At 37.9% G+C, this 22,015-nt stretch overlaps 1 protein-coding gene across 1 annotated transcript in view; it reads right to left on the bottom strand.

Annotated features, from left to right (window-relative positions):
• Positions 1-2,037: 2,037 nt before the first annotated feature.
• AGPAT5 (1-acylglycerol-3-phosphate O-acyltransferase 5) overlaps positions 2,038-22,015 on the bottom strand; it is a 60,771-nt gene continuing 40,793 nt past the window's right edge. Inside the window, exons 6-8 of the mRNA XM_040553917.1 lie at positions 20,443-20,604; positions 6,305-6,428; positions 2,038-4,598 (exon numbers count right to left, since the gene is read on the bottom strand). Of these exons, the coding sequence (XP_040409851.1) occupies positions 4,373-4,598; positions 6,305-6,428; positions 20,443-20,604 (512 nt within the window). The 3' untranslated portion in view covers positions 2,038-4,372. The remainder of the gene's footprint in view (positions 4,599-6,304; positions 6,429-20,442; positions 20,605-22,015) is intronic.

Below are 22,015 nucleotides of genomic sequence, written 5' to 3'. Positions count from 1 at the left end.
CAACAGATCTCAGCCTCATCACAAGCACAGAGAGGGGCTTTGCTCACCCAATGCCAGTCCTCAAAAGGAGAATGTAGCTTGAAGGAGGTAAGTGCCTGTACTGGTATATAATTACTGAACCATTAGCAGTTTATCTAGCTGAATACAAATACAAAAATACTTTGGGTCAGGGAGGAGAATGGAGGAAACCTGAGATTCACAGCAGTGTCTGAAAAATCAGGCTCTGGTGATGAAGGACTCCTCATTAGGAAAACAGTAGACCAGTCAATCAAGGGTGGAGGCACAGACCTGGGACTGAAAGAGGACTGGTAGGAGAAACATTTGCCATGCAGACACGGAAATTTGTCCCCACATGGAGAACAGATATTCCCTGGAATCAATCACATGTGATTTTGCCTGATCGGAGCTGATGTTTCTAATCTTGTTGCATTAGGTTATTGCTGCTTTTCCTTCTCTGGATTGCTACATATTTTGTTTCAGCTGCATGACTTTTGCCATTATACAAACTTAAAATAATATTTTTATTTTTTTCTCTTATGCTTAGCAAATTCTATAACATGCTACAGAGCTTCACTGGGACCACAGAGCTGCAAATTGATGAGACAGACAAGGACATGAAAAGAAAGAGGACAAGAGAAACCCCACTGTGTTCACTCTGAGCCCTGTCATCAGAGCCAATTTGCTAAAAAGTGACCTAGACCTAACCGCTGTTATCCATATTTACAAAGGAAAAGCCTTTATAAAGACTTTATAAAGAAGGTGACAAGATCTTGAACCCCTTAACTGTTTTTCCATTGCCTTTCTGAGTATGGTTGACCTGAAATTTGTGCCATTAAAAGGGTTTTTTATTTGGGGGTTGGAGAAGGGAGAAGTCTCTCATCATTTTTAGCAACACTAAGCCCAAAATCCCAAACCTCCTCCTGTTCCCCTTCATTATCCAATCCTAAAATAGATACTTTTCTCCTCCTCAAGGTGAGTATATAGTCTATGCACTCTAAAATGCCAAAATAATCAGAGGCCAACTTTTAAGTACTAAGAATATGCTGCTGCCAACAGTTTTTACAGGTATGCTACATTCTACTGAATAGAGAAAAGCTAAGTATTTCACTACAAAAATGCTTCAGAGAAGTTAGCAAAAGACTGCAGTGGTTTAGAGCAGCTACAAAGCCAAGACTGAGCACAGAGCTTTGGAGAAATTTCTGATTTTGACTGACCTTCCTCTTCTTTCCCGATTGATCTTCCCCTCACGTGTCCTACTCATTCATTTATTCATCAAAGCATCAATCACTGCCTTAGTTCTCCGTCTCACTTTACTTTTATGTTCTCCATTATTTAAGTTAATGCTTCCTTATTAGCCCAATTCCTTTCACAAAAGTACAAAAGTTACCCAAGCACAAAAACCTGGAACCAGTGCATGGTGGTGTGTGTTGCTGAATATAAAATGTTTACATATAGTTGATGCATAAGAAAATACTTGTGTGGAGTGAAATCCCTTTTATTAGGTGCACTGATAAAGCTGGAAAAATAATACATTTTTGAGAATGTACTTTGCTCCTCAGGTTTAATTCATCACTAAAACTTACATGGCATTTGCTAGTGAGATACACTTCATGTATTTGTTTGCAATACCTCTTCCCATGCCTTGCTTCTGCCCAGCCTGGTCATGCTGCCTGCCAGCGTTATCTATACAAGACCTATTGCAGCAGAGCCTGCTGGATTCCTGTTCAGCACTGTGGTACTGCACCTTAACAACTATTATTAATAAGGAACAACTGGTGCAGGTGAAAAAGCTATTCCAGTCCAGCTGGCTGTATGTTAGTTGGGTTAGAACCTAAAGCAAAAATTGATTCTAACACATTTTAGGACAAAGTTGTTTTCTTTTCATTGACTCCTTCTCATACGAACCCTTCCATCAAGGACCTACAACCACACACACAGCATTTCTTTTGTGAACAGTTCCTGTTAACCCAAGTTACAAACATACAAATGCAGAAAAAAAAATGAACAAAAAAAAAATGAACAAGTAGACACGACAGAAAAGTTGAATGAGCATTGGCTCTTCTTATTTTAATGAAGAAATATTTCAAGTTAATATCAGTGCATATTTAGAAATAGCATGTGATACTCCCAACGCCAAACACATCAGCAAATTACAGTTTCAAAAATTTATAAATTAATTGCAAGGAAAAAAAATTAAGAGTAACATAGAGAATAACGTTCAAAATAAACATCCTGTTTGTTGCACTGCGTCAACTATATTCCTGGTAATTGAACAGCAAGAGAGGTCCAATAGTTTGTGGTAATTAGGCTCTCCAAAACAGCATTTCTTTTTCTACAAATGAGTTAAGCTGTTTGCATTTACTTTTGATGTGTAATTAAATGTTATTCTTAGCTGTTACAAAGAAATGTAATCATGTCAGAGTAAAATTTCATTCCATGATTCAAAATCAAACTAACACAGAAACACTGCCTTCTGGTTATACCCACTGGAAACAGTCAGCTGAGAATAGGAAGAACTATATGTGAGCACATTTGGCTGTTACATAAAATGGCTTTTTTTTCTGGTTTCACAGCCTCATAACAATACTGTTTTTCAACATTGTTCCCAGTCATTGTTTTTAAAACAGTTCATCAACATATCCTGAATCAATCACCGATATAAATAACTCCAGTGACAAAATCCATTATGGAAGGACACAGAACTGCAACCTGAAAGTTGTACCGAATGATTTTAAGGTGGAACTATTCTAATAAGAAAAACCACAACAAAATCCACAGAAAAAGCAGTATCTCCAATTAATTGGCAATGATGGAATCTGAAAAACTTATAATTTTAAGAGACATATTTTAATTCATGATGGGCTTTAATGCAAGACAAATCATACTGAAGCTAAAAAGAGATGCACATTTAAAGCTTGCAAGTGTGATATAAAAATATTCTCTATTTCTTTCATACAGGGAGTCTGATTTTCTTAATGGAAGAAGCTAAAATACATCCTCTTTCCTACCCCATCACTGTACATATAGACTATTCCCTTGATATCAGGAAACGGCATTTCCCCAACAAAAGTATCAGCCATGTGAATCACAGACTTTCTGGTAGTAAGGGTTTGTTGATTTTGCTTTTTAAAGTATATTTTCAAGCAGGTGAAATACTGAAAAGATATGCATTTCTTTTGCTACTACACTAGTGCAAGTCCTATACTTCAACCCCCGTAACTTCAATCCACCCGAAGTCTGCATCGCCTAGGATGGCTTGAAAACGTGGTGTGTGATATTACAACACTGAGACGATAGCCAGATTATGAAACATCAGGCTAAACCAGACTAGTAGGAAAAGGCACATGCTTCAGATTTTGCAGGGCTACCTGAAGGTTCCTCGTTACCATAACCCCTACTCCTGAAGCTGTAGTGAGACTGTGCTTTTACCCAAATGGCACAGTTTGCTTCCAGAAAATTGTGAGGTAACAGGAAACTTCTGAGTGTTCACTGCTGCTTATGGCACATGGACGCTACAGTTCTGTGAGCTCAGCCAAAACTCCCGACACGCTACAGACAATGCAGACACAAGGTAGGCTACAGTCTGGTTAGGCTGCAAAATAAAAACTTAACATTTCAGTATACTGCATACATTCCTTTTATGCACAAATACAGGGTGCGCAAAATAAGCTATCTGCTCAGTAAGATTTAATGTTTTGCATATGTAAAATAATCAGCTAATACTGCAATATAATCAAAAATCATGCACTAGATAAACAGAGCTTCTTCCCCATGAACGGTAGTTCTCAGGAACGTTTGATTCTGCTTCAGGGAACATCTCATGATTTGCCAGTTTACTAGTCCCTTTTTTTCAAGAACACAGTATTTAGCTAAAACTGAAAAGCAAAATTCCAAAGGAAAAACAAGTTTTGACTTTAGTTGTGATACAGCTGAGATAGATGCAACTGGGCTGCTGCAATGCACCAAAGAGTAATGAAAATTCAACATGAATACCAGAGGAATAAATATATAACCTAAATTAATCTCTGTAAATACATTCACAGGTCCACTTAAGACACCCTTATGCACAACTCATACTTCATCGAATCTGCAGATAGAGATGGATGTTAGTTCATGGGGAAAGCAATTTATCATACGACTCAGTTTATCTGCCATTATTCCAGCAAAAATCAGTAGCAAATTTGAAAAACTAGATTTATTTTCCCCAGACCAACCACACAGAGGCTTAAGTCACAAATTCTATTATTTCCAATGTTCAATCAATAAGGCTTTATTTACACTTTTTTATTTTTTTACTATAAATTCAGGAAAAAGTTTGGTGCAATGTGCAAGAAAAGACAGCACATCCCATTGATTGGAGACTAACATCTGCTTATGGTTTAATGCTAACCCACAGGCAGCCAATTAAAGTCCCATATATCCATGTTTTTACATAAAGTTTCCTTCCAGATTCTGTCAGAAGCATACTAGCAGTCAGGCCACCTAAAAACAGCAAGGATGGCAAAGTTTTCTTGAGGCTTAGTTTGGAATGAACACTTTTTCCAGGGAACTTATTTCTTCTTTTAGAATCCTTCGCATCATAAAACTCTATTAGTAACCTGTAAGTGGAGAAAAGTAGATCGTCAAATTTACGCATTAGAGTAAGAAGTTTTAAAGAGCTTTATTTCATCCAATAACTACTTTTAATCACGTTATTTAAAAAACAATTTAACAGTAAGTAGCAGCTCATCTGTAGCAAGGTTAATCAATCAGCATGCTCTAAGAATATGATGCATTCAAAGTGATATTATGCATCAGAGTACTCAATCTGAACCCTTGTGAGCAATATAAGCAGATTTTCCTTAGGGAATAATTTCAACATTGGATATAAAGGTTGAAAATTATCCTCCACATTTAGGATTTAGCAAATAAGGCCAGAGTACCAGGCAATATTGTAAGATAAAATATCATACAGTTAATCAATAGAAACTGAAGTAGGAGGTAAAGTATCTTGGTGAAATTAGCTAATAAATAACCAGGGCTCACAAGACTTAAAATATTTTGGAAGTCAATCACGCTAGAGTAAAATGTGACAACATAGGTTTAATAGCAATTTTTCTATTTTTAATAAACAGTAATAAATGGATTTGACAATTCTAGATTTTTGTTTAAGCAGCTTTAAATTTGCATGACAGACTACTTTGGTCCCAGAAAGGGTATACCAGTCAACAGGAGTCTATGATGAGACATAGATGATCATGGTTCAGTTTTGCTGGTCTTCACTAGAAGACTACTTTTGGGATGCTGGACAGCCTTTTATTTTACATATCAGTTCCTTGTCTATGAAATGAAATTTGTACTTTCTCGCCTCTCAAAAGGGAATAAAAGAAAAATTACCTACTGATCCTAAACTTGTAAGTCACTTTACTAATAGTGCCATGTTCACAGATAGGCATGTTAACTTTTACATAGATTCAAAGATCACAGGTCAAACTCATCCATTTATTTGCTTCCATGGAATGCCAGAACAATTTTAAAGCAGAACATACCTGAAAAACCTGTCAAATTTCTAACTCATACCATGCAGTCAGGGATTTAGAAAGTAAACATATTCAGCTCACTTAAACTGGACTTCAGACATGGCAAATTAAGCCATCATCTCTCAAACAAATACTTAAATCCCACATTCAGGCACATCTTCACTTTCGTTCCCTAGGTCCTGTTGCTGTGCTCATTAGTGACCTTATCCGGTGGTGCTGGAGGGAGCCGGGCACTTCTGCCATGACTCAAAGGTGGCTTGGATAGATAAAACTTGTACTTCACCTGATCTCCCCAGTGAAGGTAGGGATCTATGGATTACAGAAGTTCTTATACATTCTGACAGAAGATGCATAACCAATTCTGGCAAAAGAGACTAGGCCAAGACTAACCAAGGTTCGTAGGTATAACCCTAACACTGATGACTAGGCTAGAACCAAACTCCTTTTTGCTTGCTTGTCTACCTCGGGAATCTTACGCTTCTGGCTGCACATGACTCAGACTCAGGAATATAAATAGAAACTATTCAGATGAGTCTGGCCTAGAACGTGGTTTTGCAGCTATTCAGTCTAAGGAAGGCCTAAAACCCCAGAATCCCAACTTTCTCAGCAAAAGCTTTAATCACAAAGGCATTACACAAAATATGCACAGGAGTACCAACACCACCTGTCTTCCAAGAGCCCTATAGCTTGCACTGCTGGTAACACAGAAATCATAGGCATATCTATTAATGGAAAAGGAGAACTCAAACTTCTTGAAACAGAAAGTTCTGCACATTGCTACTCACTTGTCCTTTATTTCAAAACGTTCATGAAGCCACCTTCTCATATACATCTGTTCTTCTGGAATGTCCTTCAGTTCAATTCGATCAATGAAAATGTGAACTCTTGGGCATTCCTTGCAAAGAAACTCTGAAAGAGAGCAAAACAACAGGACGGAGTTACAGAAACACTGTATGGCATTTATTAATCTAAAATAAGCTGAAAGTCTGACCTCACAGCTGTGTCTTGGAAGTTTAACTTCAGTTTTCAAAAGCCTTCCATTTTTATGTTTGGATCATGAATACTTCACTCAACTTAGAAGCTGTCTGATCTACATGCTGTTAAAAAGGGCCTGCTATCAGGTGCAGCATGGAAAAATGTCCTAAAAAGCCCAGCATGAAAACTCATTCTGCAGTGTGGGATGCCATAACTTCTCTGTGAGAAAGGTATCCAGCCTGCAATTCTGATCAGAGTTAGCAATCCTGTTTCCTCGTCTTTTTTAAAACCTAAATTATGTTTGCTCCTGGATGACAAAATCCAAGCAACAGTGATTTCCCAAACCATCTCCAGGAGGAAGTGGGCTTCAGTTTAAGTAATAACTTATAATTAAAGTATGCAATAGGGCAAAAGACTCAGAATAAAATGCTGCTTTCCAGTTTGCATACCTCCATTCTTCTTCTGTCATACAGAATCAACAAAGCTAAACACAGCCCTGTTGCATTCTCCTCTCCCCATTTCAATTTCTCCCTAGAAAAATTTAGCGAGCAAGCATTATGCCAATTACTTTGTGGGATATTTTACGAGTAACAGGAGGTAAAAATATTGCCCATGAAAAACCCACCAATATTTGCCTATTAAAAATTATTTGCATCTATCAGTAGCAAGGGGTATTGTATTAACAACAGCACCCCAATAGAAAAAGATGTATGATGTGAGTACAGAAGTACTTGGAAATCTGGATAACCTTCATATTTTGAAAAGGGACCCAAAGTGCATTCCAACAATACAGATGGGCAACAAATGTAACGCAGACTGGGTGGTCCCTTTAGGTTGTTGACATTTTTTTGGACAGCAGTGCAGATGTACCTCCTTAAGAGGAGGTTTTAGGATCTTCACATCGGTGGACTTTGACCCATAACTGTGAGGGGTATCTGGAAGAATGACTGTGAAAAATAATTGTCACTGCATGTACATCTTTATTATTGTCCGCCAAAGCAGATGTCTCCCCATTTGCTTTCCTTCTTTACAGGATTATTCCATTTTTAAGGATGTTGCTGTAAAAGCAATCCTTATCATACACTAGAAATTGCCTTAAGGAATTTTAAAAGCATGTTCATGCAAATGTGTTTGTGTCCTTGTAAAGGGGGATGGAAGGAGAAGAGATAACGGGATCAGTAAAGTCTTAGGGCATTTTGCTGCAGAAATTTGCAAGGTGCTCTGTGCAGCTCTGTCTAGTCCTCAGGCAGAGAGAGCCTCTCACTGAACTGCACTTCAGCATACAGAGAGAACATAGCCCATGCACCACCAAGTCAAGAAATGGGTGAGAGCTCTAACCAAAACCAGGTCCACCTCTTAGCTATGGCACAACAAACACAACAGTCACAAAATACACCACTTTCCGTGAAGTTTTTGGCAAAGCCATTTAATAGCTACAGCTATTAGATGTCAGGCAAGTGACGTATTTGGAAGTCCAAACGATGGTAGGTATAGACTACTGTCCTCAGGTTTATGCACAATGTTTTTCCTAACCAGGATGAAATCAAAGTTCACGTATCTGAAAACAGCTTTTTCCTCTTGCTTTTAATGGCAAGAAGGGATTTTCTCTGTGGATACTACCGAAACCACCATATGAAGGTCATTCACTCTATGAGCACCTAAAAGCATACTATTAATATTTTAAAATGTTGGACATATTATCCATGTCTTAAACGCTTAAAATGTTCACTGATGTATAAATCCTCTTTGGAGTTGTATTACCTATTACGTGAAGCACTCTAAAAATATGCAAAACTGTATTATAGAAAACAAATGCCTGGAAGCCAAATGATATGGTCTTTTTTGTAGCACAATAAAAAGTATCTATGCTATGCATATTCAGCTGTGGCTGCAGACCTAGCTTTAGAATATACTTAAAATGTTCTGTGCATTGTATAGTGTACATTTCTTTTGCTTCGTAGCAAATAGGTTGTTCTGTACAGGAACAAACAGCTCTTTCTTGATGTTATTTATAATCTCAGTTATAAATTATTAAGGAAAATTACCAAACAAAAATCTAATAGGATTGTTAATAGCCATGTGATATTTTAAAACCTAATGTTATGCTTCTTAAAAACTATTGACATTTGGTTAAAGATAGCAACAAAGTACGTTATAAGCAATAAGCTCAAGTTAACAAAAATGGAATAAGCATAGAAATTTCAAAAGTAACACCTTCCCCCACAAAAGTCTGAAATGTAGCAGCTCTACAAACCTGCCTGGAAAGCAAAAACGCTTCCACAAAATCCTAAGCCTTGTTGCTGTTTTCTTCTACTCCCAAATTCCAGTACAACCTGATTCTTACTACTTGCTGGCCTTCTTCAGTCAGTTTAAATTTAGTCCAATTACACGAAGATCCTAAAACCTCCTCTTAACTTCCCACTTACGTAAATCCCAATGCCTTTCTCCACAGCCTTTCAACTGAGACTCAGTACTGTGTGATCTGCAGCTAGAGGTGCTTCCCAAAGAGGACCAATATTCTCACCCATCGATTCGAGACATATTTTATCCAAAACCTGGACATGCAGTACATCTGCAGATGACGTCGTAATGCGTTCAATCAAGCTAGTCAGGGAACCTGACTAGTCTTTAATTATCCAATTCACTTCAGGGTCTAATGCAACTAATCCCATTTTTTTAGATGCATAATGTCACTGCAATCGCTTAAGAACACCAGTGGATAAGAACAATTTATTGAGTGGTTGTTTTTTTTTGAAGAAACAGCTGGATTTTATTACCGCAGCCTCTAAAGGTTTGTGGTGGTCCCATGACCCTTAATTTCACATTAGCTTAACTCCCCAAAGACTTGTGCAATTAAGCTAAGAAACAAAATCTTATTGAAGCAATTTATTATGTGCAAATTACATCCAACTTCAGGCACACTAGCCCTTAAGGCCAACATCTGATAGGCTTTTCAGATCCCTGAACTTGCCAGAATTTGTTATAATTAACAGCAGGAACAAGTAAGACTGAATTTTCCTTCAAAAGACAAAACACAAGTGCAAATCATGCATTATAATCAAACATCATACTGGGGACAGTGTTAGTCAATCAAGAACCAACCATGATTTGGCCGAAATGAACCCCAACAACTTGTGTGGGAGCCAAGTGGACTGACTTTCATATGGGAGATAGAAAGTTTTATTAGGAAATTATCTGGCTATATAATGGATCCAAGTGCAGAATGTTTATCATGCTTTTAATGACCAATCACAGCAGAAGGAAAGAATTCAAAATAAAAAAAGTGCGTTTTTGTCCTTAAACCGTGGATTTCCAGCCCTCCTCCTGTGGGACAGAATACACACTAACCCAGGACTGAAGGAATCAATGCAGAATTAGGATTAATGAAAGGGATGCAACAGCCTCCAGAAAAGCAATGAGATTCCCAGAGTTTTTTAATTGCCAACAAATATTTTGCATGCCACATTTTGCTTGCTGGGACTTCCACAAAATTCTGTCAGTTTGAAAGTCTTCACCTTCAAAAGCCAATTAATTCATTTTTTTTTCAATTATCAGCATTACCAGGGAAGCTGAGGGAAAGAGAGAAGCTCCAAAACATAAACATACCTGCTACTGAGAAGGAATATATAAATGACTTTACAACACCTTTCCCTTAATGATATCACAGTTCATTCCACCACCCTAATTCATTTGTCTTGACAGTGATGTTGCACTCAGACATTCCAGTCTTCAAGTACTATTGAAGTCTATTTTTACAGGCACTTTAAATATGACAGCACTAAAGTAGCTCAGATTTCATCCTCCCACATTGACTCTTTTATTGCTTCATAATTATTGCCAAAGTCCTTCAAAATTAAGAAAGGGCAAACTGAAGCCCGACATGGTCATGTCCACCTAAACAGGCCCCAATTCTCTCCTATTTTAATGGACTTTAGTAATGTTTGCAATAAGGTGAAAGTGGTATCACAGGAAACTGAAATCTGAATTATGTATTTTTACTCTAAGGAACTAATATTTCAAACACATAATGATGCACCTCCTTCAGTAACAAAACACTGTGCGTTGTGTTGCATATGGTTTTACAAGAAAAACCGTGACAGCAAAGACATATTCTTCTCTGAATTGGAAATTTAAGAAGTGAAGAAAGCATCTAGTCTGGACCTAAACATTAAGCTACCAAAGCAGTTTGTAAATTATCTTTCCCTTAAAGAAAGAAATCCCATCTCTCTGTTTTCATTTATTTTGTACACCAAATTAACAACCAATTGGCAAAACAAACACAAATTTAAGTGCTGCATTGTTTCTCAGCTCCATGCTTTCCATCACCTCAAGTTGAGCTGCCACAAAACTATTTCCCTGCCTGCTATGACAAAATAAAGCAGTGGTGGAACAAAACAGCACTAGACGGGAAAGCAAACACTGAGGGCAGAGTGAAGTCTGCTCAGCCAGGTTAACCTGGGGGACCAGGGAAGGAGCTGGCAGCACCCACACCTGCTGGTGCTGCTGATGGAGAGAAGCATGGAGGAGATGCTGTGCAGGATAAATTCAGGCTTCAAATTGGGAGACAAGCCTGGGCTGTGGAGAAGAGCACTCCCAGAAGTACCGGCAGTCCCGCGTGCGAGGCTGAGATGTGAGCAGAGATCAGAGCCTCTGATCGCAGCGGAGGGAGTAAGCATGTTAGGAGCTGGAGGACCTTTAGAAACAAGAAAAATGGGATGCCCCTGAATCTTAATTAAGCCAGGGTGGTGGCAATGACAATTGAAAAGGTCTTAGATACTTCAGATAGGAGCTGAGAAAAGTAAAAGGTCAAGAAAAGCAACCATTTAGGCTGACATAAGATGAGGTGGATGCAACTAAAATTCAGTGTGAGAGCAAAACTCAGAAGTGTCTTTACACCAACACAAGAAGCCTAAACATGAAGACAGGAGGACAAGAATTCTTGTCCTTAAGAGACTATTCCTGTGAAGCAGGTATCCCAGTGACCTTGAAGGAGCACACAATGTTAACAGGCTACCAGATTTACTGGCATGACATAGCATGATGCACAGGCAAGGGCATGGCAGTATGTGTGAAGGACTATATAAAGAGTAATAGTATAAAGACAGTACAAGCAGACAAGCAAAATTAAATTACTGTGTATCCTCTAATAAAATACTTATTAGATATATTAAATTATGTCGAGGTCATCTAAATAAAAAGATGATAAGCTCTATAATAGTGATGGATGATAAGCTTGATAATAGTGTTGAGAAAGTGTTAAGCCAGACTGAGCGCTGCAATTTCAGGGCTGCCAGCAGGAGTGTGAGATTCCAGCTGCCTTGACTGAATTGTACCAATGCTTCATCAGGATGAAGTGCAGAGGGGAAAAGAGAGAAAGAGAAAAGAAAATATTTTTTTTCCTGTAACAATTACTTGCAGAACCCACCAAGAAAAGATGCCATTCCTGATGTGGTCTTGAGTTGTGCACAGTATTAGTGAAAAGTGGTCTGCAAAGACAGTACAATTAAGTTCAGCATTGTAGAGAGTCTAAATAAATGTAGAACACACACACATAATTAAAGGAACTGTACAGTTGGGGGGGAAAATAGGAGGCAGAAAAAGAAAAGTGGCAAAACACAACAGAAATAACAGTTGAAAGGAAGGCAGCCTAGAGACTGTTAAAAAAAAATGAAATACCAAACCCCAGCAAAACTTAGAAACCCACATAAAACACGTGCAAAACAAACAAAGAAAAAAGTGGTCTGAAACCCACATGCATGGTTGAATGGGAAAATTTAGGATGCTACTGCTATATTCCTACCTTCTGTTGGAGAAATAGAAAGCTTGTCCAGAAAAGGAAAACCATAAATCAGCTCATGTCAAATGCAAATATAAAATTAAGAGAATTGAAAAAGAACTTTAAAAATCCAAAGGATGCTCTAATAATTGTACTTTTTGAATACATCAAAAGCAGTAAACCAGCTAAGGCACTAGTGGGACTGCTGGATGACAAAGGTGTGAAGAGCAGCACTCAGGGTAACGTATAAGACCATGTAAGAGAAGCTCAAATACCTGTTTAGACTTGCCTTTGTTGCTGAAATTGTTTGATTCCTATGCCCACTGTATTCTTTGTACCACACTGCTCAAAGGAATCAATAGATCAATAAGTAAACACACAGAAATTATTAGACTAAATAAACAAGTTAGAAGTCAGGAAGACACTAAAATCAGACAGCATTCATCCAAAAGCTCTCAAATGTGGAATTTAAAAGCAAAGATGTGTAACCTATCAGCGCAAACAGCCACTGTGCCAGAAAAATGGGGGGTTTCCCTTCTGCAAATGAGGGCTTTAGAGATGATGCTGGGAAATATAAACCAAAGAGTCTTACATCCCCGGGTAAGATAGCAGTCTATAATAAGATCACTAAGCACAGAGATAATCACAGTCTGTTGGAAAAGATTTGGCATGGTTTCTGCAAAGGGAAATCCTGTCTCACCAATTTGCTGGCTTTCTACCACAGTGTCAAGGAGCAAGCGGATAAAGGGGATTCAGTGGACATGATATATTTGAATTTTCATAAAGCCTCTGTCAGGGTTCCACACTGAAGGCTATTAGAGAAATTAAGCTGCCATGGGATTAGGGAAAATGATGTTTTATAGACCGAAAGCTGCTTAAAGGAGAGGAAGCAAATGGAGGTACTTAATGATCACTTTTCAGGACGGAAAAACCAGCAACTGGAGTTCTCCACAGGCTGGTGCTAGGATTGGTTTTATTCCTCATCATGACCAATGAGCTGAAGAAGGGGCAAACAGTGAAATCTCCATTTTTTTAGATGTTTTTCAGAAGATGTTAAACTCTTTCCGGCAGTCAAATGCCAGGTTGGTGGTGAGGAACACCTAAAAGACCTCCAAACTGAGCAAATGGGGCAAAAATGCAGCAGCTGAGCCTCAGCCTAAATAAGTACGGGGGAAAATAATTGAAACTCTGATTACATGATGCTTAGCTTGGACTTGGTGGTTACAATTTGGGAGGTCAGTGACCATTCTCTGAAACTATCCTCTCAATTGAGTAGCAGATGCCTCAGATTCCCCCAAATACTGGGCAGCATCAGCAAGGACACTGAGAGCAGGGCAAAAGTGTCACTTTGCAGCTACATAAAAAGATTGAATCCACTTTTTAAATGCTGTTTGCAATTTTGGTCTCTGTATCTCAAGGAGGATGTGGTGGAATTAGAGAAGGCTACTGCAGAAAGGGACAACTAAAACATTTAAGGATAAAAAGCACCAGCATTCAAAACAAGGAGACATTGAAAAGGCTGAATTTTCATTTTGGAGAAGGGAAGCAGAGAGAAAGATAAGAAAACTTGAAAAAATAGACCAAAGATCTTGAAGACGGCAGGTAAGAACTGTATCTCAACAAATCCTGCAATTTCAACTGTAAATAACCATACTTCTCTACCTTCGTAAAGACATCCGGATCTAAAGAACCTTTAAAAATTACTATTAGAAAATGGTGACTATAGTTTTCTGTACAGGTACTAGCACTGGTGAGCAGTAGAGTGTCACTGTACTCCGTCCTGCTGACACAAGATGGTGTCTGATGAAGACCCATAGTCCTTGCATATCATAGTTCAGTGAAATAATCTTTTGAGTGGTTTTAATCTGTTATTCTAACAGATGCACTCTGGCCTTTGTGCTGCTCCATAATGATTTGTGAATACTGTATGTTGGCCAAATTAGCAGGACGTTTCCTACAAAAGTATGAAAGTTTTGATCAATAGGCTGCCAGCAACAGAGTCTGGATCAGATTAGGTCTGTGGATAACATCTAAAGGGTTCCACAGATGGTAACTGGAAAGAAGGAGATTTATGAGGCTCACTGTATGGATATTTGCATCTTCCTTGGAACATTTTTGAAGTTTCAGAAATGGAAAAAACAGTTTTGACACACACACAAGCAAGAAAAGATACAAGGATTGGAACAGTTCAAAACAATGATCTCTAGCAAATAAACAGGATCTGTTAGGAACTATGCCAGTACTGTTAGTATTGATGTTTTTCCCTTTTCTTCAGATAGTCTGTTTTGATAAACAGGGAACAGTACCACAAACATTGTAGAAAAAAAGGACTCTGAGGCACATACAAAAAAGCACGAATAAACACAGGCTCTCCAAGCAGCAACATATTTCTGGCCAAACCTGACAGTGTGAAGAAGTTAAAGTTGTTTTTGTTATCCTCAGGGTTTAAATACACTTCTGTATAAAGAGCAGGAGTTCCTCAAGCTGTTGTACATAAATGCTGCCTGGGCAGCTGAACGCTTCCTTGCACATGTGCATGAAGCCCATGGCGCAGCACAGTTCTATAAATCTGCAGTGTAAATACTTTCAAAATCCTCTTTGTGGATCGAAAGTTAGAAGATGCCTGTGTGTCTTCTGATTACACATTCCCAAAGGAAAGCTACAGATACCTACAATCAGCAGGAGCTGCCTGAAAATAATGGAGACGTACAAGGTCCTAGTTTATGATCAGATGAACAAACTCCTTGGGCTCCCAGGGACACTGGAGGGGTTACTACTCCCATTCAGGGGCTGCTAGTAACACACAGAAGCAGCATCCACAAGTGATTGTCATTTGGGGAGATAAAGTATCGTTTATGCTTGTCTTATTCTTAAAAAACCTCCTCAGGCATCTAAGTTGGGTTGTTGTTGGAGACAGGAAATGGCTCCAGAGACTCCAAATCCCTTTCTATTCTTGTTTTGAGGTAGGTAAATAAACAGAGGTGCTAGTCATTCTGGCACTCATGCTCAGTTGGACTTTCCTCTGGTTTTTGGAGTCCTATAAAGACCTACTGCAAGGCCCGTACTCCCATAAAATGATGCTGTTGTTTGGTGAAATGTCATTATTCTCAATCAGAACTACAATGTAACTGTTACAGTAGTAAAAGACTTTTCATCTACCAAGACACCAAGACAGCCCTTATCTGCAGAGTATCAATGCACAAATGCAAATCTGTGCTCAAGGTGTCACTTCAAATAAATCATCCCAAAATTAACAGACAGGCTTTCATGCTACTCAAACTACTTTTAATAGGAAATGACAAGGGTTCTAAAGTCATAGTCCTAGTCCTATGGAAGACAAGTGAAAATGCATTCAGTTTAGAACTGATTGATCATTTACTTTCCTTCCTTATGGCACTAGGTGAAATCATTGTATTAAAACGTGTCGTATTTTAATACTTAATACTAAACAAAACCAGGGTTTTCCTTTAAAGCAAGATTGTAAGATAGAATATCACTAGAACTATGTTGCCGGTTATTATCAAAATTGCTCCAAATATTTCAATGGAAAAATTACATTATGAAATATGAAACACAGTTTTTGTTTGAACAGATGCAGTATGACAAGTTCATGACATGAAATTTACTATAAACGTTAAAAAGCCATCTAATACTTGACACAAATTTCACCAACGCTGATGTCCAGCCTCAGTTGTAATTTACGTCCTTTCAATTGCTCTAAAGTAATTACCATTTAATTTTCAATATTTCTTTGTGCAGTAAGATGACAGCTAGCAGAGATCTGAACAGATTAGTCAGTTCATCGCTATAAATCTTACTTTTGACTGGTTTATATTCCTATTATTGTTTATCATTAAAAATATTTTTTTTCAATTCTTTCAACACTTGTATAACCACGTGCTTGTTATCATTCTGTGGATATTGAAAGACAATAGATATGATCAAATTTGGGCCAAAGTCCAGACAAAGACTGGTTTCTATTGCTCCAGTTTCTTTGCTATTGTTCTGTACTTCAGCGTCTAACTGGGTCCTAACAAAAGTACAGGCACTTGGAAAAGCGTAATTTCCCCCAGGGAAGTTAGACCAGTTTGACCTCCCCAAATTATACCGATCAAAGTGATGTACTGATTTTCAGAAATGCACACACATACACGCGCTTTCAAAGTGTTTGTTCTGGAATTGATATACAGCAGAGTCAATAATTCTCAGGAATTCCTCTGACTTCTTTAAGACGGAGTCTACATGTACTTGCTATTTTTATTCAATGTTTATCATTGTCACATGCTGCTATTTCACACATGCTTTCTTCTACAAAGGCCAGATAAATACCATCTGCTTATGGTAAAACCTCCAGGCTTCGGGCAGAATAATAAAGATGTAAATGTGTACATAATACTCTTTCAGGTGCAAAAATGACAACAGTTCCCACGTCCCGTGAGACCTACCCCTTAACACCAGGCAAAGCTGGATGTGAACACTCAGCACGTTCATTTGGAAGAAGGAAAATCAGGTTCTTTCTTTTTTCCCCCCCAAAAAAGAATGATAGTATTTTATTTAGTGATAGTATAGTAAAATATTATCAACAAATCCAGCACAAGTGTTTCTCCCCCTCCTTTTTCCTTCTAAATTGTACTTTCAGCATTTAAACCTAAATTGCATCTTAATAGTGCTTAAGTGCTCATATGATTATATGGATCTTATTCTAATGATTGCAAATTAATGCAGTCTGGTAGCGTGGTCTTCCCTAAGTGGTCCATCATGGTCTGTCATTAATGAACTGGACAAACCATCTTCGGCACTAAGAGAGGGAAGAAATCTGTGGGAAAGTGTTATTCTTCAGAAAGGCTGCCATGTGTGGGACAAACTTCCACTGGAAACGTACCAAGATCCAAACTTGTTGGAAAGAAAAGGAATGAATGATAGATAAATGGTAGGAAAAAGCAAAACAAAACACAAAATGCAACCATTAGCTACAATTGAAAGTGAAGCACTAAAAAAAAGCAACATCCCTGTCTACAACCACTAATTAAATCTGATGTCTTCTAAAACAGAATTTCCAGTTGGAAAGTGCCAACTAAATATGAAATGAATAAATATTGACAAAAAATTCAACACATCTGAAAGAATATACTATAACAATTTGCCTGTTTTAAAAGGCAGCATGCTATCAAATGTTCCTGGCATTCACTGCTCCAAGCACTAATGCAGAAAGGATGGTGAATGTTGTCTTCCCAGTTGCTAGTATATAATGTTTTGTTTCGGTCCCATTGGACAAGTAAATGTTATGATATCGAAGCTTTCTGGAGTAAAAAAAATATTTTTTTTCTAAGACAAGCTATTTAAACTAAGAGTTCTACATTACAAAATTTAAAATGCAATTATTTTTTCCTCCGATTTTCTTTTCAGTTCAGCTTATTAACGCTATTTCCGTGATAGAGCATGATAGTACAACTTACAGGCACTAAAATGTTCCTTTTAACCTGCTCTGTTTACTACTGAAGACAGCAGCCAAGAGCCAATCCCTGGAAAAGTATGTAGCTTTGTTGTTGGTGTTGTTTGTTTTGTTTATTTTTTTTCCAGAAGTGGCACCGGCTCTTCTGAGGAATTGACATTTACTGAACTGAAAGCAAAATGCATGTCAAGAAACACATTGTGTGGAAGTCAGACATCATTTACATGGGAAATGTCATACTATGGAAAACAGAGTCCTCAAGTAAAGTTGAGTTTATCAGAAGTTTGTTTTCCATGCAATAAATTTCAATCAGAGTTGCTAGGCTGAAAAAGACACGTCAACCTTATCTTTTAAAAATCCCCAGGATCATACTACCATTTTGTTCTGATGAGCACGAAAAACAAAATTTTCATTCAGCACTGACACATATATGAAATGTTCATATGAATTGCACACGAGAGAGGCATTTTACACCTCGTCGTAGTACTGTACAGAGCAAAAATGATAAATAATCTTAAATGTGTAACAATCAATTCCTGTTATTGTAGTATATTCGTAGACAGACCAATTGTTGGGCTGTTGCAGAACAAATATTGAAGTGATCTTGAGTTTTGAGAACATAAATTATTTTTTCTTCTATTTTGTGTCTGGAGGGTCTAAAGGAATGACAACTATGTTCCGCTCTGTAATTTATAAAGTGTACTTAATCTACATAATTTATATTATATGGAATACATTTGACTGCCACAATAACTTGGAATGTTCTGGATGGATATTTCATTTATCTACTCTGTAATGGATAACAACTGGTTGGCTTCACTTCATTCTGCTTTACTAGCTTTATTGTTACCAAATTCTGAGATGGTAATTATCCCAGCCCTACCAGCGAGGCTGATACACCCATGAGGGATGTGCAGTCCTGCTGTGGAGTCCTGAGAAGGCTGGATGTGGAGTGGTCACCCCAAAACCATCTGATTACCACTTGACACCAGACACAAGAAGCAGCCAACAGGGAAAATCAGTTTGTTAGTTCCGTTTACATAATTATACCATGTTCCATGCAAACTGAATTCATTTTTCATGCAATTTCATTCTATTTTTCATGCAAAAATTCAATAGGTGAAGAGGGCTCGTAAAGAATTTGAACATTTGCCATTTTATCAATAAGTAATGATATTTTAATAGCTTAATTAACCATTGGGCAGTGAAAAGTCCAGCATGAAAGTGGTTGAAACTGCCTAATAATCAAGTCACGAAACAAGATATGCTGCAGGGAAAAAGGGGAAATAATTCTATTTGTTTTAAATGAAATCTTGGGTGACAGGAAAAGAGTAAGGCTGCCAGTCTTCTAGGGAGTCTGTAATAGGGTCATAAGGTATTTTGAAAAAAAGTCATGAACTTTAAATCGTAAAATTTGCAAAACTATGATAAAAAAAATGTCTAAAAGAAAACATGTTAAATCATAAAAAGCACTTTCAATACTTAACCATAAAACTATCCTAAGAACTAACAGAACAGCACAAGTGTTGAGTTAATACACGGTGTTAATAGTTATATTTCTCACCTATTCAGAATTTTAAATAGGGTGAAAATGTAAAAACAGACAATTCCAGAACATCTAAGGAACAAGCATCTGGACGGATTTCATATGAACTTTACACCACCTCAAGAAGTTATATCCGCCAATGAAGTGACATGGAAACTAGCAACTATTTTTAGCAGAAGGAATTAAGTCCCAGACCCACAACAGTAACTGGACCAGCTGAAGAGTGGGAAGTTAGCTATGAAGTTACCTGCAAGCCCCTCAGACAACACTGAGCCCTTGCCCACGAGGGTGAACTAATGTGGCATATTTTCCCCTTGGTATCAGTAGTGCAAAAGATTTGAAAGTATCATTGTGAGCCAGCTAGCAACAGACAGCTGTGCAGATATATGGTTGAGTGATCCATCAACTACAAACTGAATGAAAGATGCTATTTGGCCCTCCAGTGATGGTGCAGGTAACTGAATTATTTAAAAAAAACAATGACAACAAAAAACAGCAACAACCCACCACCAAACACAAAACCCATCAAACCCCAAAGCCTTCTGTCCCAGTTTTCCCTATCAGATACTCCGGAACTTAACTTTTTGGTGAGTTAACTGAAGGTATGTACAACTAATTTTCCCCAGTCTCTTAAGGTGCTGTAAGTGGTTAAAGTACTACAGCAAGTAAAGCTCACTTGCATAAAATGCTTTGAGTGTTTATCAAATTGCTGGGCATATTCAGCAACCTGAAAAATTACAAATAAAATATATTACTACATATGTTCCCTTTAAAATATATGCATTTCAGCAATTATATCACATTTGCACACATGTAGCAAAGCAGGGAGAAAGAGAGAATTTACAATCAGGCCAAATGCCAGTGCTAGAAGAAACACAAAGGTGAACACCACCTGCTGCCTATGGATTCAAGATCATTTGAACTCCAAAGACTACCTGCAGACAGAATTTGACCATAAAAATATTCTCTGTGAGGAGTAGGGAAGAGAAGGAGCAGTAGATCTTGTGGGTAGGTATTATAAAGCCGAGTCACTAGTCAACAGTGCCCTACCAAGGAGCGGTAAGATGGCTGGAGCACTGTGGAGATTATCTTCCGAGCATTGCAAAGCACCTGAGGTGGTTTTTGTATATCAACAAGCACATGTCTGCAGCATGTCTAACATAAATCAACTCACCTGTCATAGATGGTGCCAGTTTTCTTTGCCCTTTGTGGTCCACGGTACCTTCATATGCTACAGTCACATCATAAACTGCATCCAGATAGTCCTTCATTGTGTCGATGGCTACATGAGTTGCCTTCACGCGTGGTGTTAGCACATGCTTTAATATAGCAAGTCCTAGGGAAAAAAGGAAAAAAAATATTACAGTGTTTGAAAGTAATTTGGGCTACACTCACAAAAGGAACATCATGCCAACAAACCTTGGCACCCCCACTCAAAGTCACAAAAGGATTATTTTTAATCTCCAGTTCTCAGTTGAGAGAGATCATGTGTGCACATTGCATTTGTTCTACTGAATGAATGTAGAAGATGAAACAAATCTTACAGGACATTAATGACAGACAGGCTGCTCAACAGAAGAGTCCTCAGTACAGCTGCTGCTCTAAAAGTAGTGATAGTTTTAACATGGCTCATATGTGCTGAAAAAGCATTTCTCCTCATCGTTTATGTTTGTCCAATTGAGAAAAAAAAATTAACTGAGAATTATCAAACACAGAACATCACCTCCTGATAGCCTGTCTCAGAAACAGGTTTGGTAAATGAGGCATAAGCACAGATATCTTTAAACATGCCTAATGTTCATCCAGCATTTCACTTCCAGTGGACAAACCAATTCCATCAACATACTGAATCCTAATACTGTCCCACAGTAATAAAACAGCAGTTTTAAACTACACATGCTGAAACAAGATGCAACATTTCTCCAAAGCTACCACGCTATCAGATATTTCAATACATTTGTTATTTTCTATTTTAGATTTTTTTTCCCCAGCTCTCACTTTCCTCTTTCTAGTGGCACATAGTGACGGTCCTCTCTTTGAGGAAGGATGACAGAAAGCAGTTAGACTCAAGACAGCTTTAGCCAATTGCAATGACTTGATGCTGACCAAAATGGGAAATTTCACTTTATCCTTGCAGCCATTTGACTACTACTCTTTTGTGCATGCTTGTGCCAGCTGCTAACCTCGTATTGCTCTGGCACCACCCTCCCACCAGCTGACTCAACTCACCATCCTAACAGAAAACTAAGCAGGGCAGAGGGAAAACACAGCACAAAGTCAATAGCATGGAAGAAACCTTCTCTGTTTCCCTGCCAACAAGCTATTAAACTGACTTAGCTATTAACAAAACCATAGTCACAGAAATCCACTGCTGATCTTAACCATCCAGACCATGGACATAAAACTGTCAAGTTTAACAGCAATCTGCAGGCCCTCACAATGGTATTTCATTTCAATGTTTGCTTCAGCTGATTGCTTCCACTGAAAGCACTTTAGAATACACAAGCACAGAGAGTTTGAAAGTATAAACTTTATTCAATTTCCAAAGTTTTAATATACAATGAATTTCAAAACAAAAACAAAAAACCCCAAACCTTTCTGTGATCTCAACACAGCTATTCCACATTTATTTGAAAGTGCTTCTTAAAAAGGCATCTCATACAAAAAAAAAAAAAATCACTATTTTGCTATAAGATGTGTATTTTTCTCAAAGAGAAGTATCAGAATATGATTGCGATTATTGCTTT

Source organism: Cygnus olor, chromosome 3 (genome assembly GCF_009769625.2).
Source record: "Cygnus olor isolate bCygOlo1 chromosome 3, bCygOlo1.pri.v2, whole genome shotgun sequence".
NCBI lineage: Eukaryota > Metazoa > Chordata > Aves > Anseriformes > Anatidae > Cygnus > Cygnus olor.
The sequence above is the reverse complement of the archived record's forward strand: the minus strand, read 5'-3'. Positions and strand labels throughout refer to the sequence as shown.